The sequence below is a fragment of the Centropristis striata genome, chromosome 20 (genome assembly GCF_030273125.1).
Source record: "Centropristis striata isolate RG_2023a ecotype Rhode Island chromosome 20, C.striata_1.0, whole genome shotgun sequence".
Taxonomy (NCBI): Eukaryota; Metazoa; Chordata; class Actinopteri; order Perciformes; family Serranidae; genus Centropristis; species Centropristis striata.
The window spans coordinates 15,364,183-15,389,677 of record NC_081536.1 but is presented as its reverse complement, the minus strand read 5'-3'; the positions used below and the strand labels follow the sequence as shown (position 1 = coordinate 15,389,677).

Genomic DNA, 25,495 nt, shown 5'->3' with positions numbered 1-25,495 from the left:
TGTGTGTGCATGCAGATGTGTCAATATGGACGTTTGAAGGACCTTAAGGCTGGAAAAATCCAAAAAAACACTTCTCTCAGCCAGGACTGAATGGGCTGAGCCCCTACATCAGAGGTTTTCTGACCAATCAGTGTTGAGTTTCAGAAATGCCACGCTCTGGAAGTATTCATTTCCCACTGGGGAGTTGGCTTTTCCCAAATCTCAGTCTCTTTGCAGGAACAAGCAGTCACAGTTCAGAGTATGTCAATGTTTTTATTTTTTGTAAAAACACAAGTCCATGTGTAGAAATAAAGCATTATGTTCTTTGAGTAGGTGCCATATTATTGGACATGATCAAACATCCTATTTGATAAGCAATATATTAATTATATTCATCACCTTGAGTGAACGTGCAACTAATCTAAAATTAGTTTTGAAAAAATATTTATCTTTATCTCACTTAGATTCAGCTCTGATGACCCACTCATATGACAAAATATAGGAAACACAACATTCTTTTAAAGGGAAAAGGTGCAATTTTCAAAATATATTTTTAAAAAACAAAAACTTAACCTTAAAGAACTGATCAAAAATATTCAGCAGGGGTGATAATGGTGTAAACTTGAACTTGAATAGCCTAGTTATACTTAAGAAACTGCCCAAACTACATGTATAATTTACTGCAACAACAGGGGCAAATATGACTTAATATAAGCTTGCTGTCAACAACTGGTTCCAGATAAAATTTAGACTAGTCATTTGCAAAACAAATGTGTCATCCAAATTCAACCACACCCAGTAGGTAAGGTCAACACAATCAGGAAATGGTTGAACAGGCCAATGGAGTGATACGCAGTCAGACCCACTTTCAAATGGTGTCAAAATCAATGGCCCACATATTTTTTCTGTTGTTTGTAATTCTCAACTTTCTCTGAATTAGTAACATTTTGCATTGCAACCTTGTGTCCTTTTAAGAGCCCATAGAGTTTAAGGAGTCATATTGTCAACCAAACACCTGATGGCACTCTTGTCTCCTAGCTGTGGTCAAGACTTTGCAGCACTCAAGAGCATCACTGTTGGCTTATATAGTTGTTTTTGCCCTATGGAAATCAGACAGTCTGGCAAGCCCAATTTATTGGGGCCAATGTTCTCTTGTCTCATATAATATATAATAGATGAGATTATAATTGTTAAGAAGTATACTGGTGGATTAGCCACTCTAAACTCAATATTGAGGAATAGGCATGTATTATAGATAACAGAATAACATGAATAACAGAATTGAGAGAACCACCAGTTTGAAGTAATCACACTGAAAACATGGATTTATGTTTGTGAAGTAGTAAAGCAAAACTTAAAATATACCAGTTATTATTTTTATATTTATTTTTGACCTTTTCTGTGTTGTGTCTGTTTTAGCGTGAAAAGTATTCTTATGCATCCACGACCACATAATAATAATGCTAATAATAATGATACTACTACTACTACTACTACTACTACTACTACTACTACTACTACTAATAATAATAATAATAATAATAATAATAATAATAAACTGCATATTACAGAAGAAGTAAAGCCTCAGAATAATAACCTATAGCGTTAGGTCAAATGATATATCATGTCTAAGTTCATTACACATTGTTTGATCCCGTGGCATCATCTTTTGTAAGTCTAAAGTCTTTGTAAACAAGTATGCACCTATTTCCTTTTTGTCTGATGCAAAGCTCTGCAAAACAGTGTTCATCTGAATTTGTGTACGCTTTTAGAACCAAGGTAGCTAGGCAGGCGGGGTTAAAACACATAAAATCTTGTGCAAAGGAGAAAACAAATGGAACCGCTCGCTCGCGCTCTGCAGTTGAACAAAACAAGCACACCACATGACATTTTGTGCTGTGACGTAGGCACACTGTAAACTCAAAACGACCGTCTCGGACGGGGCTGTTATTGTTCGGTTTGAAGAGTTTGGGGGGTTGTCGGTGCTTTGTTTTTATTTTGGGGGCTGAAAGCTACTGCTGGCTGGTTAATTCCACTTGAATACAACCACCTGCATGCCTGGGTCGAGGTTTATTTTAATAATATAGCACCGTTTTTATCTAGGTAGTGGTAAGCTAACAAGTTAGGTCCCAAAGTAGCCGATGGATGCGCGGGTATCGGACTTATTTGGCTCAGGAAATGGACACGGCTCTGGGTCTCAAGGTGTTGCGTCCAACGTTAAGCCGGGAAACGCCTACGGGTTAGCCCCCAAAAAAGCTTGTGTCAAGAGCAAGAAATCCAAAGCCCGGTTCGCTCGCAACTTCAAACCAAGCAATAACACCCCGTATCTACCTCCAGAGGTAAGCCTGGAATTACTAGCGCTACGTTAGCGTATTCAAGCTAATATTATTTATACAAAAGTCTGCTAATAACAATGTAGACTTAAATCGGGGGTTGTGTGCATGTTGTGACATTCAAACGCTGGTATTTGTATATTTTATTGCTTTCCCTCTCGCCAGGCATTTTTTTATTCTTCTGACTTGTCTTTGAACCGGCAGTGACACGTAGCTAGTAAAGTAAATGCAAAATGAATGAGGTGAATGTGTTAGGCTAACATTAGCAATCTAACATTTGCTGCTGCATTTTTTTTCTTTTCTTCTTTTCACATAAGTTTTGAATTCGTAAACCCATCGTGTATTTAATTAAAAGCCGCTTGCTGTAGTTTGCTAGTATTTTGCTAGCTAGCAGAAGAGGAACAGCTGTGTTTGTAAATATCTAACAGGGGGAGGGGGTGTGTACTCGGTCGACCCATGTCGAGCTAATGTTACTATTTTGACCTGACATTCACTCAGCTAAGGACTGTGTTACTACACAGTAACGAAATATTACTTGGATCACTTGATTATAACGGTAATTATCTCAACGTGACCATTACTTTCTGACAAAGAATTGTGTTGACTTTAAGATCAATCTAAACCGGAGCCAAATAAAAGAAGTCCAGCATCTACGCTTTTAAAATATTAATATATATATATATTATTGCAGGCATCTTAGTCTTGAATTTAAAGATTTAAGTAGTATCCTCACAGCACCACTGCCATAAGCAAGTGGGATATATAGGACATGTCTCAACATATTCCTCAGTTGTTATTTCAGCCTGTCCCCAGCATGTAACCAGCTCTACACTGTCCTGCAGTGATCATAGTACATATAGTATTTGAGATACTTGAACCACTTGTTGAGGAGTTAACCTTAAATTTATAGTGACATTTATACTATAGGTGTGCTTTTGAACAGATTAAGTAGTTGTGTATTAAGGCTAACTAAGCAGTTAGTCAGTTTGTATAGCTCTCGGTGACAACCTATTCAGAGTAGTGTCTTTGTGTCTTTTAACAAATCAATGGCCTGTTGTGTTGTCTCACTTCTCTACACTCTGACAGCTGTTGTTCCTGTTCTGTCTCTCTTTGTTTATCTCCCCATCTCTTAGGCTGAAGAGGGAAATATAGAGTACAAGGTAAGCAAATTAGTTGTCATGCAAGGACTGTGCTGTGTTCAAAATTATATTATATATTTTGGTTTTCTTGGGCTAGTTGCTTCATATATTTTTTTAACAATGAATATCACATGGTTAGGTCAGCTTCACTATAAGACAATTGTGAAGGTGTTACTGTAGAAATAGGTTAATCAGCATTTCAATAAGCTGTCAGCAGTATGTAAGTAATATGTCAAAATATAAAACTGCAGTTACACATAGTCTACCATGGAAAACCAACACCACAGTGGATTAGCAAGAGCATTTTTAGTATCTGGACAGCTGCCTCCCTTGCTATATCAACATACAACACTTTATGTCAAAGTGATATTGACAGCCCTAGAGTAATACTTTGAAATGCTAGTTATTTGTAGTAAACTTATTATTTAACTCCTGACTTGACACGTTTAACTTTCTGTAATCCAGGTTTGAACTCAGCACTGATTTCCAAAGTCTTTCCCTTGTCTAGCTGAAGCTGGTGAACCCCACGCAATACCGCCTTGAGCACCTGGCTACACAGATGAAATGGCGACTGCAGGAGGGTCGAGGTGAAGCTGTTTATCAAATAGGTGTTGAGGATAATGGCATGCTGGTGGGACTATCAGAGGAAGATATGAGAACATCGTTGAGGACCCTCCATAAACTGGCAGAGAAGTCAGTCTAAACATCATATTCACTTTTTGTTTGAACCTTAATATCTTACCCCTGTTTAACATCAACTTGTAAACCTTAACGAAACAAATGGTAAACAAAAATGTGAAAACAAATGAATCATTTTGTACTTATACAGTCAAAATGCCACACTTTATTAATTTATTTGCCTTTCTGTTTTCTAACAGGGTTGGAGCCGACATTGCTGTTCTCAGACAAAGAGAGGTGGACGATGACTCTGATGTGCCTCGTAAGATTGCAGAAGTTCTCATTCGTAAGGTGCCAGATGACCAGCAGGTTAGTAGAGCTACTTTGAATGCATGTTGCTCTTTGTTTGTTGATCTCTTATTTTTTATTTATTTTTAAATCCCTGCTTAATCGTTGTTTTTCCTGCAGTTCCTGGACCTGCGAGTAGCGGTGCTGGGTAATGTGGACTCTGGCAAGTCCACTCTGTTGGGTGTTTTGACACAGGGTGAGCTGGACAATGGACGGGGGCGAGCAAGGCTCAACCTCTTTAGACATCTACATGAGATCCAAACTGGACGCACTTCAAGTATAAGCTTCGAGATTCTTGGCTTCAATAGCAAAGGAGAGGTGAGAAAAGATGAAACGCCAAACAGTAAACAATGTGTACCCTAGTTATACTCCTATGTCATGTGTTATACATAGCATTTACATTATTACATTAGGATTATCACAGGAAAATGTCAGTATGTAATTTAGATCTTGACACTTGCTTCTTTTCCCAGGTTGTGAATTACAGTGAGTCTCGGACAGCAGAGGAGATTTGTGAGAGTGCTTCTAAAATGATAACATTCATTGATCTTGCGGGTCACCACAAGTACCTGAAGACCACCATCTTTGGCCTCACCAGCTACTGTCCGGATTTCGCTATGCTGGTCGTCAGCGCAAATACCGGCATTGGTGAGTATTAAGTGATTGATTTAAATGCAGAATGAGTGGGATCTTCCTTAAAAGACATATATGGAGTGATACAGTCTCTCACAGTTGTCACTTATGACCCATTACAAGTGTGTCGCAGTATCTTTATCTGCCGAGACTCTGGCCTCTGCCTGTATTTCTTCTTTTCCTTTCATTTTACTGTCTGCAGGGCGTTTCTGGGCATGCCCTGGCTGACATTGTAATCAGTGTCATCTCAGTGAGAAGCTCAGGAAGCCTAACAGAATTATTTTGTCTGGACGTAAATACAATGCCTATTACCTAGACTGAGGATTGCTAAACTTGCAGGCTATTTAGATAGCCAACTTTGAATGATATGTTTACAGCTTGCAACACAAAAATTGTACTAATGGTGCTTTAAAGTTTCTGATTATTCTTATCCAAGTGCACTTTATCTAGTTACTTAACCATTCAGATAAGACGAAATTGGATCTGTCACAGAGACCCAAGCTGGTCATAGACACTTGTTGAGCCAGTCTAGCAGAGAGCCTATGTTTGTGTACACCTTTAGTGGGCTTGGCCAGCTGTGACTTTGCAAACATGTGATATCTGATCTTATGTAACAGACCACTGTTCCCCCCACAGCCACTTCACCCCTCCTTCTTGTCCATGCTCTCCATTGCATTTGCATTTCCGGTTTGTGTTGCAGAGTTACCAGTAATAGCTGCATGTCAGGATGGCCGAGCGGTCTAAGGCGCTGCGTTCAGGTCGCAGTCTCCCCTGGAGGCGTGGGTTCGAATCCCACTTCTGACAATAACCATCTGTTTTAGCGCTCCTACAAGTCTTAAGCAAATGGTGCTGTACTATTCCTGAAGAATAGTAAACAAAAAGGGGCATACACTCTGTACACAAGCTATATGTCTTCACAAACGAACTGCCAAACCTGTCCCAACAGTTTCAGCTGCTCAGGATTTAAAGCATGGACCTTGGTATTGTGCATTGAACTTACTGTACTCGGCCTCACTTACTTTAAGCAAAAAAGTCTGGGCTGGTGAAGGAAGTTGTTCTAATGTAATGTCAAAGTGACAGTAAAGATTAATCCCCTTTCATTTTCAATGGGACAAAAACAGAAACTTTGCATGGCATTGTGGGATTCCAGGTGACTAAAATGTTCCACTTTATATTCTGAGGGAAAAGCACGGACTACCTCCAGTGAGTGAATAGATGGAATCAGAGATACTTGAGTAGTGGCGGGCATGGACGAGAAGGAGGGATGTCTCAGGTTTTAAAGCATGTCCTTCATGGACCTTGGTATTGTACTTACTTAAATAATAGTTGTCAGAAGTGGGATTCAAACCTACGCCTCCAGGGGAGGCTGCGACCTGAACGCAGTGCCTTAGACCGCTCGGCCATCCTGACATACATCTATTTTCAGTAACTCTGCCAGAAGACTGGGAGGAGGGGCCCTGACAGGCACAGGCAGTGGGCCCAGATAAGAACACGATGTTAAAACTTGTGACCTTCTGTAAAGAATCTCTGTGCTTTTTGATAGCAAGAGCCACAAACAACATAGGGTTATTGACAAAAAAATATGTATGTTTTACTTTTATAAATTGCAAAGACAGATGTAGATGAAACCCGAGCCTTGGAAACAACATTAAGAATGAGTAAACAAACCAATTTAAGCATTCAATACCATGCATTTGTACTGTATTTAATTGAATGTAGGTCATAACAGATGTAACGGTCAATGCATTCTGTTTTTATGACCTTTAGCATAGTGTCACAATGTGTTTGAAATCAGGACTGGATATAATTTTGCTGACTTTGCAAAAGCTTGTGAACAAAAGTGTGACTCAGACCTAGGTGTTATATTTGTTTAGAATGAAATCAAGGTCCTAAAAAATAACGGTACATCTTAACTATTTGACGGCAGTTTTCAGTGGTAAACATTGAATACCTGGCAGTATTGGAATAACACACCGTAGGCGTGGCTGTGTTTGTGTGGGTGTCTGTTCAAAAATAGGCATGGTGGGGGAAATGGGGTCAAGAATGGGGACCAATTTAGCTATGCAACAGACAGAAATGGGACACAGTGTCTGCAACCCAAGAGCAACAGCTTTAATTATGAAACAAGGTAATGGATCTGTGTAATGTATAGGGATCGTCTTAGGCTGTATCTGTGACAAGCCAAATACAGCTAAAGGGCGACTAATCATCTTGTATCATTCTGACGCTACCAAATATCTTGGCACCTCTATAATGGATTTTATCCTACAGTGCTCCAGACTAACTTTTTGTATTGGTTGCACTGGTGCGCCTAACTTTTTTTTTTTTTAGGTATACCATCACAAAATTTAGGTGCACCCAAATTTTACATTGTCTCGCCTTTAACGCCATAAGTTTTATCCCTCTCCATAACTTTCATATAATGTGAATGATTTTTAAACAAGAATAAGCAGTAGAGAAATGCTTGTCTTTATTTCATTGAACTGCTCTCTCTAAAAGCAAACTTATATATAAAAAAGTGTTGAAAGTGCTTCACTGAGCTCAAATTGAACATTTCAAACTAAAACATGAAGCAAAATAAAACAACAAAAAGACAACAAAAATCTTTCTAACTTTATTATTAATGAAAAGAAAAATCTTTCTAAAGCTTTTTTCCTTTCATGATCTGTCATTTTCACCATTAAGTTATTATGGATATTATTAAAGTAAAAAAAAAATACAGTAGAGAGTATGAGATTTTGTCTGTCAGCAAGAAACACTTTTACTGTACATCGTTTTGTGCTGACCCACAATGTAGAGACATTCACCAAGGCCCCTTTAAGAACCGAACAGGAGAGCTCTCTATTAGCTTATTGGGCTGAGAAGTGTGGGTAAAATGGTGAGCGTAAACAGACTCAACTCAAGCCCCTTATAGACCAAATTTGTCGCACTCTGGAGCCCTGTCCTATGCGCCTTTACCTTGGATGCACTGAAAATAACACAACTACCAAAACAAACCGCTGCTCAGCTGATGAGGGTGTAAGGGTATTTTAAGTCCCTGTCAACCTTTAAATAAGTTATGCGTCAGTACCCATGACCTCCTTTATGATGTAGGTCAATTTTAAACCTATATCCGAACCAAGTCATAATCTGCTACACATACACATACCTTTATTACTTTCTCTCACATGTCAACTTTGTTTACAAAGAAGCATGACCCAACTGTGACCAGACCTGCCTCCAGTACACTGTTTCCACAACCTAGGCATCAATTACATAATTACCATATATGGTGGAGTATCCCTGTACTGATATCCTGTCTACTTTGTCATAAAAATCATACGTCATGGTCAATTCTACCTGGTCTTATCAGTCTGTGCACACACTCTCTTGCCCCTCAGACTGACATTATGAACCAGCAGATAAGCAATGTTATCTTTGGTCGAAACAGTCCTATCACTCAGGGATGTAGACTTCCATATGTGTCCAAAGGGGTGTTTGCAGAGGGCATTGCAGCCTTTCCTGTTTATTTAATGCAAATGTATTTGATACAAGAACATTGTTTTTGTGCATGCACATACAATTATGTGAAGTGGTGCAGAGCAAAATGCACATACATGAGTAAATTTAATGTAGTTAAACCCACCAGCTAAAAACTTATCCCTGCTTCTTCTCCTTCCTCTTTTCCAGCTGGAACAACACGGGAGCATCTCGGACTTGCCATGGCCCTGAAGGTGCCCATCTTCATTGTCATCAGTAAGGTTGACCTCTGTACGCGGTCCACAGTTGAGCGCACTGTGCGGCAGTTGGAGCGTGTCCTGAAGCAGCCGGGCTGCAACAAGGTGCCCATGGTCGTTAGCAGTACGGACGATGCTGTCACAGCAGCGCAGCAGTTCGCCCAGTCACCCAAGTATGAAAGTACACATGCATAACTGAATGTGTACATTAACCATTAAACATTTTGTAGTTATGTTTGCTCATCGTGTGCCTGTGCTCTCCCTGGCAGCATCACACCTATCTTCACAGTATCCAGTGTGTCTGGAGAAAGTCTAGACTTGCTCAAGGTCTTCTTCAACATCATCCCTCCTCTCAGCAACAGCAAGGAGCAGGAAGAGCTTATGCAACAGCTAACTGAGTTTCAGGTATGTCTGTGATGAAGTTTATGAATGCATGCTGGTGATCAGCTGGCACAAAAACAGTCTACTCACTGTAAATACATACACATGATTTGGATGTGATTTACATCAGTGTGCATCATTACAGGTGGATGAAATCTACACAGTGCCAGAGGTGGGGACTGTGGTTGGAGGCACTCTTTACAGGTCAGTGTGTTGAAATGTCATCTTCACTTATTCAACTTGCATTTTTTATTTGTTGAGCATGGACTCTCTCTGAACCACCTTTCTCTTTAAACTTGCAGTGGTATTTGCCGTGAGGGAGATAATCTTGTAGTAGGGCCCACAGACTCGGGCCAATTCCACAAGCTCACCATCGGGAGCATCCAAAGAAACCGTTCAGCATGCAGGGTACTCAGGGCCGGCCAGGCTGCCACACTAGCTCTGGGCGACTTCGACCGCTCGCTACTACGCAAGGTTAGACACAAATTTGTCTCACTCTTTCTTTCTCCCTATAGTCTGTTTTACTTATATTTACATTAATATAAATGTCCGCTCTATACTTTATCACTGATTCAAAAATAGAAAAGACATTTTTGTATCATGTTAGATACTGCACTCTAATCTATGTGTGTTTTCCCCCTAAAGGGCATGGTGATGGTGAGTCCAGAGATGGATCCTACCATCTGCTGGATGTTTGAGGCTGAGATTGTGCTGCTCTTCCATGCCAAGACCTTCCACAAGGGCTTCCAGGTCACTGTGCACATTGGCAATGTGAGACAGACCGCTACTGTGGAAGCTGTGTACGGCAAGGTTAGTTCATCCTCTGAGCTACAACTGTTCCTGTCTGAAAGTTGTCCTGTACTTCTAAAACCTGGGCTTGTTATATCCCAAGGTGTTGCAGAAAATGTTGTTTGTACTTAATGCTGTCTCTCTTCTTCTTATACCTATGATACATTACTGTGTCACAGGCGGAGCTGAGGACAGGGGAGAAAGCAGTGGTTCTCTTCAAGTTCATCAAGCACCCAGAATACCTGAAAGTGGGAGCTAAGGTGCTCTTCAGAGAGGGCGTGACTAAAGGTATCGGCCACGTCACCAAGGTGCAGTCCATCGCCCACTACCGGCCATCCCAAAGCGACGACGATGAAGCCTAAAGTTACTTGGAGTAAACAACAGAAAACCCCGTCCCATCCAAAAACAAGGTGCTTTATAAACAACCACCTGCTTTCTCCAAAGGCCACCCTGTCCCGTTCCTTGCACAGTAAATCCCTGTCACAGGAGATTGTTGTTGTATCAACATTTTCCCAAGCCTTGTTGTCACCACCCACCTCATTTGTCACATTCAGCCTTTTATATAACTTAAATAGTTTGAAGAGTGTTGCTTTTCACGGCACTGATAAGAGGAAACCCCTCAGCCACCTCTTTAACACATTCACTTATCAACATTTACCAAAGTGATATGAGTGTCAAGAATACACAGCTGCAAGTGGCAACTAGGAAATTGCTTACACACATCTACATTGAAGTGCTGCCTTCAGAGTTTACACCTACATGCACTCCTAACAGAAAAAAAGATGCTTACACAGACTTGCACTGAAACATAAATGCCAGTGTTGGTATACCTTTGACTGATCATTGTTTACAAGCAGTATGAGATGCTTGGACATTAAGGTGTAACATCTATCACCAGTGTAACTGTTTTTATCACTCAATGGCAGCTTGTCTGTTCAACCAGCATTGTGCCTGACTGAAGAGGACATGCCTCACTGTATCTTAATACTCTTAAATCATACCCTTTTCTTATTTAACCGCTAATTAATTATGTAAGACAATAGTAAAAGCATTGAGATACATATGTGGCACTCGGACACAGCTTGTCAGTTGTATATAAGCTAAGCCACCTTTCTTCAAGCTATAATATTGCTGACAATGGCACTTTATGAAGGTAAAGGAAAGCGTTGCGAGGTATGCAAAGTCACAACATGACCCAGTTTGTTTGTCAGCCTGCCAAGATAACCTCACACTGGCAATCACCTTTTAAGTGGTTTTGTGATGTCAAACGTCTTTGAGAATTATGTTTTTTATTCACAAGTAATGCCTCACGATAGCGCAGCGGGACGGTAATGATCTCGCTGCCTGTCCTTTAAGTGCTTTAGTTACTCAGGTCAGTTTAGATATTAGACAGCATTCCACTCTCACAGAACTACTCCAGTGGAGGTTTCTGTTGCTGACTTGGGGGGAGGGAAGGGAGGTTTAAGGAAAAAAGAAAGACAAGGGTGTTTCTCCCAAAGAGATATTTGATTATGGATTATAAAATATGTGAAGCTGCCTTCTGATGCAGCTTTGTTTTGAAGCAATTATGCTTGAGGTACTTGATGTCGTCTCTTTAGTTACTGATGTCACTAACTTTGAGGGGTTTTAACACAGTGCCTAATGGAACTACTGTTTGAGTAGCCTCCCATTACACCCCAAAGTTTAACAACTTACTGAAGTTGGTGCTATTCCTTGAAACAGCTTTTGATTTTTACAAGACGACTTTGAATATGAATGTTAATTGCTACTATGTGTTCAAGGCTGCTGTTGGCCTTATCATGTCTTATATCTAGCATGTTGATATGACTTATAGATTTGTTGTCCCACTGATATCAATGATAGAGGAAAACTGAACAGTGTGCCCTGTTTTGTTGAACCCAAGTTGTTTTGTGCAGAGCGGAAAAACTAAGAACGCATTTCAACCAAAATATTTTATAGCCTTTATGAAGAGTATCAGGTGTTAGTTTGTTTTAAAGCATCTGAGAAGTATTTTATAGATTTCTGGTAGATTTTACAGTTTATTCAAACATGTTTTTTCACTGTTTTCAGTCTTCTTAATGACACCAACACATCTTCACTTTTTTGAAATCACATTTAATACCCTTTTCTTTGAACTGAAAGTGTAATATTTTAATCTCTTATTTGGGTGAAATGCAATATTTATGTACAGATCCAATTTGTGTATCATGATGTACATGAATAAAAGTTTTATTGTCTCTTTAGCAGGTGTTTAATTTTGTTTCCTTGTAAGACAAAAACAAAATTGCTGAAAATTTTCAGCCATGTCATCATACACCAAGTGTTTTGTCTACTGCCTCGCATGTTACAAAGACATGACTCATGACATAAAATTAAGTTTCATAAGGCGTTGTTATTTCACTTGTCTGGTACCGTTCCTCCCAATCCGCTCCCCGGCTGATGCAAGACAATGCAAGAGTAAATTCCTCATTCAGTTGTCTTTCACCACTCATGCACTACAGAACAAGAGGTTCACCATGGTAGAAAAGTGTAAACAAAACAGAATGACTCTCATAATTGCTCTCATCCTACCAGCAATCATTTATTTCAAATATATACTATTTTCTTGTCTATCTCTTGAGCTCAGAAAACTTGAAATTGACACTCAAGTGAGAATTCCTGCTTTATATACAGATGATTAGTGACACCTGCTGGTGCATCAAAACACTACAACACCATGTACACTACTACAAAATCTAAAAAAGTATCTTTAATTGAATTAACCTCTAATTTGTATGCATTTATATAATATGTAGGACAATATCATTGATCATGTTATGGCTTTGTTTGAGATATATTAATATAAGCATTATCAGAAGTTAAAAAAAAGTTTTACAAAAAGCAGTTCTACAGGATGTCTTCAGTTCCTCTTGAAAAAAGAATCCAGTGTGCCCGTACTCCCACCTTGGGAGCGATGCCTTTTTGGTTGTGGTCCTGCCTGGCCTCTGGTTTTTGTCTTGCCACGTGAGGACTGGGCTCTGAGAGGAGTTGGAAAGGCATTAGAAGAAGAAGAAACAGTGGGGGAAGAGGAGGAGATGGTTGCTGAACCTGTGGATGAAGAGAATGAATTCTGGAGGTCCAGGGCAAAGTGATAGTCATTGTGTTCAGGCATTTCCCAGACCAGCACCTCCTGGCCACAGCGTTCACAGTTTAACAGGTCTTCTTTTGCCACGCTGGAAGGATGGTGATTTACCCCTGACTCAATACCCAAATCATTCCTTAACTCTTCACATTGTGACTCCTGAGATGAGCGTTCTTTGGCCTGTAGCCCTGATGCAGCACCAACAGCGTCTTCTGAGTCGTCTTTACTGTCATGTCCTTGCTTATCTCCTGTTTCAGGCTTGTTTAGTGTTGACGTTGAGACCGGTGAGCTTCTTTCAAGACTCTTCTTGTGGAAGAAAGAGGAAATGCCAGAATGGGAGCTGGCTGAAGCGTTTTTAGTTTGAGAAAAAAGTGCAACTGAAGAAGCAGGATTATTGGCATCTGCCTCTAACTCACTATCAGTAGCAGAGGTTTTACAAGAGGATGGCAGAATCCCTGTGGAGCTTTTACTCTCGTCCTCCTTGTCTACATCTTTCAGAACCTTCTGTCTTTGTCTCTCAGCTGACTTTTGAAAGAAGGACTGGATGGTGCTCGGTTGTTTGCATGTGGAGTCATTTTTCATTTCAGAGGCTGGCTGGGTGGAGGGCTGTGTGGTGGAGAAAAGACTCTGGGTTGAAGTGACATCGCTGGAAAGAAAGCCAGCAATACCCCCTGTTGATGGAGCATCGCTGAATTTGCTAGCTGAGAGGTGTAGCAGGGTGAGGGGAGGAGTCCTGGGAACATGAGGCAACACAAAGTTCAGTCACACAGCATTGATACCAGTGAATTTAAATATTTCACAGTGTTGTTATAAATATATTCTACCATCTTACCACGCTGCCTGGTGGTTTCCTGCTGTGTTGAGACTCTTGATGATGGCAAAGCTGTCACTGGCCAGTTTGGGCGCTTCGTAGCGTACTAAAGCACAACAACGAGAAAAGCTACTTGGCCTCTTGTCCCCGAGCTGGCGTACACCAACCGTCAACAGCTTAGCCACTCGACCATTCTGTAAGATGATGAGAAAAGACATGCACGGATGTGAAACCCAGTTATATTTAGCATATGTAACGTGAACGGAAAACCCAGATAAGGAAACAAGTATGACTGATGTAATAAGGGAAAGATTGAAAAAAAAAAAAGACAAAACCACAAATAGCTCACCACTTCAAGTCATGAACACAACACTGACAAATCACCCCCCCCCCCCCCTTTTTCTTCTTTACGACATCATGAAGCAATATTATCACTTGGAATTGTGTTACTTCAAATTATTATTGTTATAGATATAATAACTGTTTGGTGCTAAGCAGGAAATCATTCTCTGAATGTTCACTCAACCACTCTGTAAGATGATGTATTGATTGATGTATTGATGATGTGACAGGCACTGGAGTGTAAACATTTACTGTTAACAACATCAATGGGGAACCCAGCTGGGGAAATAAGTAGTACTGCTACACGCTGCTAAAAATGACACAACGGCAGATAACTCACCACTTCTCTGTCCTTGGTAAGCCTCTCTTCCAGCTCAAGGGCCAGCTGCTGAAGCCAATACTGAACCTACACAAAGTATCAATAACAATCATCAAAGCAATTTTTTATCAATTAAAAGGAAATTATATCAAAGTGCATATTTGTTTAAAATATTACAATAACGTGTATCATGTCATCTTCCATAGACATCTAGATTAACTACATTCTCTCAAAGTTTCACCACTTCCTGTCAATATGACATAACCCTAAAATAAAAGACAGATACTTTCTGTTGCAGCACTTTGGAAGCAAAGAATGATGGTCTGTACCTGCTCTTTCGTAGCCAGCGATGTTTTCCCAGGGAAGTTTTTACTGCAGCCTATAGACTTTGGAAGCTGTCTGGGTTTTACTGCTTCAAACTCAATTCCCCGACACAAGTCATACAGCCACTGGCTGCCAAGAAGAGAGGTTCAATGGTAGATGTAACTAATCAAGTGTTAATAAAATGCTCAGAGTTTAAAACAGTTTTATATCAAACATGTTTGTCTTTGTAGGAGAAAAGCTTTGCTCTGTTTTGTGTGATATGCACGGGGCATGCTTTTGCCAGAGACAACAGGTGAAGTAAAATTAGCAAGACCTGGGTTTGCCAGTTATCTTATGACATTTTTGACTTCTCTTACCCTGTCTTATCTCCAAAGTGCTGTGCCAGTTGAGCCTGAGAGAAGCGAGTCAGATCTCCCATGTTCTCTATTTCCAGAGTTTCTGTAATGGAGGCACCAAGCTTACCCCCCAGATTACGGCTGCACAGGTGAAATAAGCAATGCAAGAGTACAATGTATTGTTAGTCACCTTTTGTCTTTATCCTTGTCAGAATATGAGTCATGTAATTTGTCATGAGTGCATTTTTATTGCAGAAAAAATGGTTTTTCACTCACATCTTGCTAATGGGTAGAGAGTTGAAAAGTTCTGTCACAGAGTCCAAAGGCAGTACAGTTTGTCGGTTGGGTTTGTTCAGACCACAGGCTAGTTTAGCCAATACCTGAAAAAAGCAGGCAGTGAATAATGAAAATAGCATTGATTACTTCTGCTCAATACAATATTTCATCAGCGTTCTATTTATAGTAATAAAACAATGAGAGATTGTTCCTACCTTATTGTGCGATACCCCTGCTGAACAGCGGAAACCTGTGTCCTTCTCCACAGCTGCCCTCATTTCCTCGACAATAAGTGCCCCAACAGTTAGCTGCAGTTCTGCAGAGTTCTGCTCCCCTAATAGAGGGACAGGGAGGGATGCCAACCACTGCTGGAGACCTCTGGACCTTTGCTCCTCTGGGGACAAACATGACTCTTAAGGGGATACATCCTACCAAAAGTTGTTTTTTTTTCAGTGTCAACACAAGCTTCCTGTGTCCAGTGCTGAAACAAGTTTGGTTATACGTACCTTTATCTAAGACAGCATCCTCTGCAAATGCTTCCTGTTCAGGTGAACTCTGTGGGTATCCCTGAATGTGGGTCATTCTGAGCAGGTAAGCCTCAATTTGTTTGTCATTCATGTCCTTCAGACGCTGCTGGACTGAAGCAGTCAGATCCATGTAGGCTTCATCAATGCTGGCTCTCTCAATCACAGCAAAGCGAGACATAACCTCAATCACCTCTACACTCGCCTCCCTGTAACTACACAGGGGAGAGTAGATTATTTATTTTACAACTAGTCACAGGAGTAGAGGTGTTTAAATAACATGTACTATGGACAAATTGCTTCATGGTACAATCTCTGGATTGGTTAATAGGTGTAAAAGCATGATAGTACATCACCCGTACTTACTGTGTCAGGTCTGCCTTGCCACGAGACTCACGAACCCGTGCCACCTGGAGATCAGGGCACAGTTTCTTTGCATCATCCACCCACATGTTCTTGGTGACACCATGGGCCCTGGCTTCATAGCTCACAGCTATGATACTAACAGAGGATGGCATATTAAGAACCATGTTTTGAAGTGATATTTCCAAATTGTAAGAACATGTCAACAGAATTTTGATCCCATCTCTTTGACATATATAGGTCATGTGACACACCCCCATTGGCTAAGAAAGCCCTTGAGAGACGACTGAAAGGTGTGGAAAAGCTAGTAAGCGGACCTTGGGTTAAGATATTTCTGTCAAACTACAATTTCTAAGTTTAAGAATAATTTTCACAGTTAACATTTAGTCAGTCTAGTGAGTTATTTCCTGTGATGTCATTTTTTTAGTCTACAGTTCTTAGTACTATTTCCTTCTAATACAATCAGGGTACTTTGGCAATATAGTGTCGCTATGACCATAACAAAAAGTCTAATTGAACTGAGTTTCGAGAGAAAAGCTTTGAGACTGCAGTGCCCATAATTTGCTTATGGGCACTGCAGTCTAAAGAAGCAGATACCACTGAGTTAACTGGAAAACAGCACTGAGTTACAGTAGAAACATCTTTTCTTTCTGATTTTCCATCAAAATATTAGGAGACTTGAATGTATGATGTTATCAGTTGTGTTTGTGATAAAAAACAATGTCTGTGCCAGAAACTCACCCGCCTCCTTTCCACGTCTTGTACTGGGCCACCACACAGGGAAGGCTCTTCAGAGCTGGATTGAGCCTCTGCTCCACCTGGACGTAAAAGCAGTCCATGTCTACTAACGCCACCACTCTCTCCTTTCCGTACTCCATCACGGAGGAGGAAAATTTGCCAGTAAGAATAAAACCACTTGCTATTTTTGCTGTTAATTCACAGCTCTCTCCAGTTTACCGGAGTTTAAACGGGCGCCGAAATATGTTCCTGTCGCTTTGTATTTTACGCTATCTGTTGAAGTTACATAAAAACGTCATCAACAGTCGACGAAGACAACATCAACGGTCGGCCATATTGTTGAGGTCGACATGGAAACACAGGGTACACCCATAGACTGTATAAAATAGGGTATGTCCCATGTAATAATAATAATAATACCCACACGGTATACTGTTTACAGTGATTGTTTTATATGTATTTTTTATGTATGTTGCTTTGGATAAAAGTGTCTGCCAAATAGCCTACTTAAACATAATCATATATAAACACCTGAATGTTTTCATATCAGCTAAAACCACCAATCTGTTTCACTGGATTTAGAATAAAAAAAACAAATTTACTGAGAAGTTATTGGAGACACAGATCTTGTCAACACAAAATATAACATACAATTGTATTATTATGATTATTGAATCTTACTCAGTTTAAGCAGATGGAATATAAGTATTTAAATGAATCACAGTTTCTAAACAATATCAGCACATGATCATTGTATCAAAAGCATCTTGCATGATTAATCTATAAAATCCAGAGAGAGGGATGCTCACACACACACGTCAGTGATTACGCAGTCATAGATAGTGACCTGCTTCGTCACACAGAGATTGATTGATTGTTTCTTGATTTGATTTGATTTGTTTCTTCAACTTAAACATAGCTGACCGTTTTTTCCCCTTCTCTGGGATTATGTTCCCAGTTTTGATCTCGGACGTCTGGTCACTAGCATATAACAATATTCTATTACTGTTAAGCCAACTATGAATAATAAAACACGACAAAACGTGTCCTTTATCATAACTACACGTATGACCAAAAAACGTGTGAAAATCAGCGAAATTCAGTGAGGTAAGATTAATTCAATGCGCTGACAGTTCATTGCTCCTGCCAAACGAATTACAATAAGTGGAGCGGATCACCACTCCAAGATGGCAGCCCCGCGTCTCGTCAGCCCAGTGAGCAGTTAGCGTTCGATGCTGCATCTATGGTTGTAAACTGTTGGTTTTAGGCCTGTAAGCTTCAACATTTAGTATTTGACAGTTTGTTGAGCGTCCGTACTTTGTTTGTTGTGATACTTTGTGAACATGCTTAGAATACTCGTTATGATGAGGACAGTGGGCAGTTTAAAAAATATATATATATTTTTCTTAAATTTACATCAAGATTACATGTTAAAGATATTAAACGCAGTGCATATGTTGGCAGTCTTCACAGCTTTTTGTTTTATAGACAGGAGAAAGTTGAGGTATAATGTTCAAACTCTGACTTCCAAAATCGCCACTTTCATGTAAAAGAAATGGCAAATTGACACTTTGCTTAATCCCTCCCTCAAACCATGGTTGTCCAATCATAGCTAAAAACTGGTGCGGGATGCCTGTCAAGCTTTGAATATGTCAACATGTCTGCATACAAAGATTTTGGAATTTGTCTTTCTAACTTGCAATCAAAAACACAAAAGAAAAGGTAAGACAGGCAGTGTTATTTGCTGTAATGAACGTAAATGTAGCAGCTCTGTCACATCAATCACAGCTAGAAGTGTTATCTGAGAAAATGCTACATCCTCTAATTGTTGTAAAACACGTGGGTTTTTTTTTTTTTGAAAGCTTCAGTTTGCTTTTATTGCATTCATTTGTGAGATATCACATAATTCAAAAACATTATAACCTGTTTATTGCATTGTATAGTTGTAGTTATTAGCACTAATAGATATAATTATGGCACTGATATATAGCACATTGTATCACATTTTATAATCACTTATAAGGTCACGTATGATAGAACATCATGATTGCTGGCCCACGTGTGTAATGCATGATGAACATACTTATACTGCAAATGTTTTTGTACTAACCATATTTTGATTCAGTTTAGTGTTTGTATGTTGTTGTTGGGTTTTTTTCTTATGTTGTTTTTGTTAATCATTTTCACCCTTTCTAAAGCAAACCATGACCATTTAGTGACTTGTAGCCAGCTTCTAATGTAATATATCTGCCTATCCTCTGTAATATAATTACTACAGAACCCAATGACCACTTAGGGTAGCGTATAATCACATTATTATGAAGACAATAATAATACACTGACAAGCGTATTATTACTAAGCAACAATTCTGAAGTATTATGACACTTGACTTGAAGTCATTATACAATGCTTTATAATGTGTTTTGATTACTTTTATGAAGTTCTGTGATATGTTATCAGTTATAACTATAACAACAAAATGCTATGAAAAACAAAATGTGTAACAACACATTAAAAGTATGTTTATAATGCATGGTAGACATGGGCGTCATAGCAGGTATGACCAAAACATTTATTTTGTTTTTTACAGAAGGAGAGCTCCTGAAGACAAACTGGGTGAGGAAACATCGCTGGTCATCACCATACAGAGACATAACATAGACTAGCATCACATAAGGTGCACACGAAAGAAAACACAATTTTTTCTCAGCACTTCAGCCTGGCTCTCACTCCCCATACTGCGGCCGTCTTCCTCGGTTGTTAAAGCAGCGCTGATTGGATGCTTAAGCTTCAGCCGCGGAGGATGTCTGGCTGCTGAGGTCGTCCTTCAGTGTGGACGAGGCATTGGACATCCTGAATGGCGTGATTCACCCGTTCACACACATATTCATACTGGTGGCCGAGGCTATCCTAAACAGTGCCACCTGCCACCATTCATTCATACACTGATGAATGCAGCATCGGGAGCCATTTGTGGTTCAGTGGGCGACCACTCTACCAACTGAGCCACAGCTGCCCCCAAAATAGCAATGTCTTGGTTTGCACTAGAGAACAATTGTGACTACATGGTAATGTGAGCATACAAGGCAATGACCAGGCACACATTGAACTTAGCTGACCCACAGCAATGGAAATTAGCAGAGGATGGTTTTGATCCATGCACCTCTGGGTTATGGGCCCAGTACGCTTCCGCTGCGTCACTCTGCTCTTTGATTTAGGTGTGGTCCTGCTTGGTTTGGAACAAAAACCTGCAGCCACACTGGCCCTTTAATGATCAGTTTGGCACCCCTGCTCTATTGCTTTCATGTTTTTTGGGAGAAAAAGTAGACACCTCAGATTACTTCCCTTCAAGATGAATATACCTGGGCTACTGCAACGGAGTCCTGTCAGGGCTCCCAACCATATCCCTGAACAGGCTCCAATATACTCAAAACTCCGTCGCCAGAGTTCTCTCCTGGTCCAGGCCCTGGCAGCACATCACCCCCACCCTCATCCACCTAAAGAACAGAGGACGTCTTGACCTATAACAGGACAGCAATACTAAATTGACATCATCACAACATCAAGATCATTAAAAAAAACAAAAAAAAAAACATTTCTATGATTGAACACAGCAGGTGTGTCAAATCATAAAAATGATTTAAAAAAAAAAAAAAAAGGTTTTGGAAACAAAGGAAAATAACCTGCACTATCAGTGTATCATCCAATCATTCAATTATTCCATTTAATGTGGCAAACTGAAAACGAAAAAAAAACCCCAAGTCAATATTTTGTTTTTCTGTATGCACCAAACATTGAAAGCTGGTGTTTGTTTTCCTTTTTTCAGCTCAAAACGGAAAATATAATCAACACGGAAACCAAAACAAAACTTAAAATCTAACTTACATTTTCACATTTGTTGCTTGCTTTGCACGATGTATAGTCACTCTGTATCCATGGTGAGCAACAACACACTTGTCTGAGTGCCAAAAGTCCCAGGGTCCAGTCCATTGACTGTGTACAGCCTATGGTCCAGTCCCAGTAGACTACTGGAGTCCCACGTTCTAATGGCCTCACTCCAGCCATATATGTCTCTAATTAATGACATGTTTATGAATGGAGTGACATATCGTGAGATCTCAGAAAAGTTGAGAAATGGGTGTCCAGCAGAGAAGTTCTAATATCAGTACTACTTGCCAAACATAACATGTGGAGAAAAGGACATACTTCAGACTCAGACCTTGAAACTGCAGTCTCTCGTGCTGCGGTCAAGCCACCGTCCAGTTTGGAAGACACAGTCAAGCCAGCCGCCACTTGTTTTGCGATGCATGTATTTACTAGACATTATGGTAAAAACGTGTTAGAACAGCCTTCAAAACAAAATACATTTTCCAGTTTAACTGTATTTCAATCTAATTTCAGATTACAATTCAAAGAAATTTTATTTTAAAGGCCGTTCTAACATGTTTGTACCATAATGTAGTAAATACACGCATTGATAAACAAGTGGCGGCTGGCTTGACTGTGTTTTCCAAGCTGGTGGGTAGCTTTGTACGAGAGACTACAATTTCAAGGTTCTCTCCGCATGTTATGTTTGGCAAGTAGTGTCCGGATACTAATTTCAGAGCTTTCCCGCTGGACACCCATTTCTCACAACTTTCTGATATCTCACGATATGTCACTCCATTCATAAACATGTCATTAATTAGAGACATACGGCTGGAGTGAGGCCATTAAAATGTGGGACTCCAGTAGTCTCCTGGGACTGGACCATAGGCTGTACACACTCAATGGCCTGGACCCTGGGACTTTTGGCACTCAGACAGGTGTGTTGTTGCTCACCATGGATACCGAGCGACTATACATTGCGCAAAGCAAGCAACAGGAAAACGTAAATTAGATTTAAAATTTAGTTTTGGTTTCCTTGTTTATAAATAATTAAATGATCAGGTGATACGCAGACCTAGTTCTCAAAGGCCCTTTTCTTACCTTTTTTTTTTTTTTTTTTAATTATTATCCTGTTGATGGATAGTGGGATGAAACCGGAGCACCCGGTGTAAACCCTAAAGGACATTCACTGTTGTACAGATGTCAGTGGGACAAGAAACTGGATGAGAAGCAGGTCTTGAACTCTCCATTACAGGAGTGTCAAACTGATTCATGAATGGGCTTGTATGGCTGCAGGTTTTTGTTCCAACCAAACAGGACCATAGCTGATACAACAAATCAACTGAGTGATGACAGTTCAGGTGATTTGAATGACATGATTCAGGTGTGGTCCTGTTAGGTTTGGAACAAAAACCTGCAACTACACCGGCCCTTTAATGGATCAGTTTGGCACCCCTGCTCTGTTGCATTCATGTTGTTAGGGAAAAAAGTACACCTCCGATTTTTCCCTTCAAGATGAATACTAAATTGACATCATCACAACATCAAGATCATTAAAAAAAAAAAAAAAAAACATTTCTATGATTGAACACTGCAGGTGTGTTAATCATAAAAATGATAAAAAAAATAAAAATAAAAAAAAAGGTTTTTAAAAACAAAGGAAAATAACCTGCACTATCAGTGTATCATCCAATCATTCAATTATTCCATTTAATGTGGCAAACTGAAAACGAAAAAAAAAAACCCAAGTCAATATTTTGTTTTTCTGTATGCACCAAACATTGAAAGCTGGTGTTCGTTTTCCTTTTTTCAGCTCAAAACGGAAAATATAATCAACACGGAAACCAAAACAAAACTTAAAATCTAACTTACATTTTCACATTTGTTGCTTGCTTTGCACGATGTATAGTCGCTCTGTATCCATGGTGAGCAACAACACACTTGTCTGAGTGCCAAAAGTCCCAGGGTCCAGTCCATTGACTGTGTACAGCCTATGGTCCAGTCCCAGTAGACTACTGGAGTCCCACGTTCTAATGGCCTCACTCCAGCCATATATGTCTCTAATTAATGACATGTTTATGAATGGAGTGACATATCGTGAGATCTCAGAAAAGTTGAGAAATGGGTGTCCAGCAGGGAAGTTCTAATATCAGTACTACTTGCCAAACATAACATGTGGAGAAAAGGACATACTTCAGACTCAGACCTTGAAACTGCAGTCTCTCGTGCTGCGGTCAAGCCACCGTCCAGTTTGGAAGACACAGTCAAGCCAGCCGCCACTTGTTTTGCGATGCATGTATTTACTAGACATTATGGTACAAACGTGTTAGAACAGCCTTCAAAACAAAATACATTTTCCAGTTTAACTGTATTTCAATCTAATTTCAGATTACAATTCAAAGAAAATTTATTTTAAAGGCTGTTCTAACATGTTTGTACCATAATGTCTAGTAAATACATGCATTGATAAACAAGTGGCGGCTGGCTTGACTGTGTTTTCCAAGCTGGTGGGTAGCTTTGTACGAGAGACTACAATTTCAAGGTCCTCTCCGCATGTTATGTTTGGCAAGTAGTATCCGGATACTAATTTCAGAGCTTTCCCGCTGGACACCCATTTCTCACAACTTTCTGATATCTCACGATATGTCACTCCATTCATAAACATGTCATTAATTAGAGACATGTATGGCTGGAGTGAGGCCATTAAAATGTGGGACTCCAGTAGTCTCCTGGGACTGGACCATAGGCTGTACACACTCAATGGCCTGGACCCTGGGACTTTTGGCACTCAGACAGGTGTGTTGTTGCTCACCATGGATACCGAGCGACTATACATTGCGCAAAGCAAGCAACAGGAAAACGTAAATTAGATTTAAAATTTAGTTTTGGTTTCCTTGTTTATAAATAATTAAATGATCAGGTGATACGCAGACCTAGTTCTCAAAGGCCCTTTTCTTACCTTTTTTTTTTTTTTTTTTAATTATTATCCTGTTGATGGATAGTGGGATGAAACCGGAGCACCCGGTGTAAACCCTAAAGGACATTCACTGTTGTACAGATGTCAGTGGGACAAGAAACTGGATGAGAAGCAGGTCTTGAACTCTCCATTACAGGAGTGTCAAACTGATTCATGAATGGGCTTGTATGGCTGCAGGTTTTTGTTCCAACCAAACAGGACCATAGCTGATACAACAAATCAACTGAGTGACGACAGTGATTCAGGTGTGGTCGTGCTTGGTTTGGAACAAAAACCTGCCACCACACTGGCCCTTTAATGGATCCATTTGGCACCCTTGCTCTGTTGCATTCATGTTGTTGGGGAAAAAACTACACCTCATATTTTTTCCCTTCAAGATGAATACTAAATTGACATCACAACGTCAGACCAAAAAATGGTTGAATAAAAAAGATTTTGGAAAGAAAGGAAAGGACCTAGAGCAGATGCACTTTGGTCGTGCAATACCTGACGTTTGAAAGGGGATGCAACGTAGCTCTCAAAGACCCTTTACTTACCTTTTCTTTTTTTTCCCTTTTTTTTTTATCGTGTTGATGGATAGCGGGATGAAACCGGAGCACCCGGTGTAAACCCTAAAGTGCATTCACTGTTGTACAGATGTCAGTGGGACAAGAAACTGGATGGGAAATAGGTCTTGAACTCTAGTGTCAAACAGATTCATGAACGGGCTTGTATGGCTGCAGGTTTTTGTTCCAACCAAACAGGTCCATAGCTGATACAACAAATCAACTGAGTGACTGTTCAGGTGATTTGAATGACATGATTCAGGTGTGGTCCTGTTAGGTTTGGAACAAAAACCTGCAACCACACTGGCCCTTTAATGGATCCATTTGGCACCCTTGCTCTGTTGCATTCATGTTGTTGGGGAAAAAACTACACCTCAAATTTTTTCCCTTCAAGATGAATACTAAATTCACATCACAACATCAGACCAAAAATGGTAAAAAAAAAAAAAAGATTTTGGAAAGAAAGGAAATGACCTAGAGCAGATGCACTTTGGTTGTGCAATAGCTGACGTTTGAAAGGGGATGCAACGTAGCTCTCAAAGGCCCTTTACTTACCTTTTCTTTTTTTATCGTGTTGATGGATAGCGGGATGAAACCGGAGCACCCGGTGTAAACCCTAAAGTGCATTCACTGTTGTATAGATGTCGGTGGGACAAGAAACTGGATGGGAAGCAGGTCTTGAACTCTAGTGTCAAACTGATTCATGAACGGGCTTGCGTGGCTGCAGGTTTTTATTCCAACCAAACAGGTCCATAGCTGATACAACAAATCAACTGAGTGACAGTTCAGGTGATTTGAATGACGTGATTCAGGTGTGGTCCTGTTAAGTTTGGAACAAAAACCTGCAACCACACTTGCCCTTTAATGGATCAGTTTGGCACCCCTGCTCTGTTGCATTCATGTTGGGGGAAAAAAGTACACCTCAGATCTTTTCCCTTCAAGATGAATACTAAATTGACATCATCACAACATCAAGACCATTTAAAAAACAACAACATTTCTACAATTTAACACAG

General features: G+C 40.0%; 2 protein-coding genes and 2 non-coding genes across 5 annotated transcripts; 2 read left to right on the top strand and 2 right to left on the bottom strand.

Moving 5' to 3' along the window:
- The first annotated feature begins 1,924 nt into the window (after nucleotides 1–1,924).
- gtpbp2a (GTP binding protein 2a) lies at nucleotides 1,925–11,529 on the top strand. 2 transcript variants are annotated; one of them, XM_059359399.1, is made up of 12 exons: nucleotides 1,925–2,318; nucleotides 3,446–3,472; nucleotides 3,960–4,144; nucleotides 4,330–4,438; nucleotides 4,538–4,735; nucleotides 4,891–5,065; nucleotides 8,720–8,939; nucleotides 9,036–9,171; nucleotides 9,293–9,351; nucleotides 9,450–9,621; nucleotides 9,793–9,957; nucleotides 10,116–11,529. In XM_059359399.1, exons 1-12 carry the CDS (start codon nucleotides 2,121–2,123, stop codon nucleotides 10,296–10,298), a joined length of 1,827 nt encoding a protein of 608 aa, XP_059215382.1. In that variant the 5' UTR covers nucleotides 1,925–2,120; the 3' UTR covers nucleotides 10,299–11,529. The 2 variants fall into 2 exon arrangements, with proteins under 2 accessions (XP_059215382.1, XP_059215383.1); XM_059359400.1 differs by having other exon boundaries at nucleotides 2,270–2,868.
- trnal-cag (transfer RNA leucine (anticodon CAG)) lies at nucleotides 5,772–5,854 on the top strand. Its single transcript has one exon. It is a non-coding gene; the product is annotated as a tRNA-Leu (tRNA).
- Nucleotides 6,378–6,460, bottom strand: trnal-cag (transfer RNA leucine (anticodon CAG)). Its single transcript has one exon. It is a non-coding gene; the product is annotated as a tRNA-Leu (tRNA).
- A 779-nt stretch (nucleotides 11,530–12,308) lies between the features above and the next one.
- Nucleotides 12,309–17,371, bottom strand: polh (polymerase (DNA directed), eta). The gene is made up of 10 exons (XM_059359397.1): nucleotides 17,093–17,371; nucleotides 16,355–16,489; nucleotides 15,971–16,203; nucleotides 15,680–15,858; nucleotides 15,465–15,568; nucleotides 15,210–15,329; nucleotides 14,859–14,982; nucleotides 14,551–14,616; nucleotides 13,890–14,062; nucleotides 12,309–13,790 (listed from the first exon to the last, which is right to left on the bottom strand). The coding sequence occupies exons 1-10, from the start codon at nucleotides 17,227–17,229 to the stop codon at nucleotides 12,836–12,838; spliced, it is 2,226 nt and encodes a 741-aa protein (XP_059215380.1). The 5' UTR covers nucleotides 17,230–17,371; the 3' UTR covers nucleotides 12,309–12,835.
- Nucleotides 17,372–25,495: the final 8,124 nt, after the last annotated feature.

Bases quoted from the DNA above. Each gene is read 5' to 3' on its own strand.
- polh (XM_059359397.1), bottom strand. From the start codon at position 17,229: ATGGAGTACGGAAAGGAGAGAGTGGTGGCGTTAGTAGACATGGACTGC. The intron at 16,204-16,354 runs GTAAGTACGGGT...TCCCCTGTGTAG, and splicing joins GGCAAGGCAGACCTGACACA to TTACAGGGAGGCGAGTGTAG. The intron at 15,330-15,464 runs GTGAGTGAAAAA...TCACCTGTGCAG, and splicing joins TCTCTACCCATTAGCAAGAT to CCGTAATCTGGGGGGTAAGC.
- gtpbp2a (XM_059359399.1), top strand. From the start codon at position 2,121: ATGGATGCGCGGGTATCGGACTTATTTGGCTCAGGAAATGGACACGGC. The intron at 3,473-3,959 runs GTAAGCAAATTA...TCCCTTGTCTAG, and splicing joins AGGGAAATATAGAGTACAAG to CTGAAGCTGGTGAACCCCAC. The intron at 5,066-8,719 runs GTGAGTATTAAG...CCTCTTTTCCAG, and splicing joins CAGCGCAAATACCGGCATTG to CTGGAACAACACGGGAGCAT.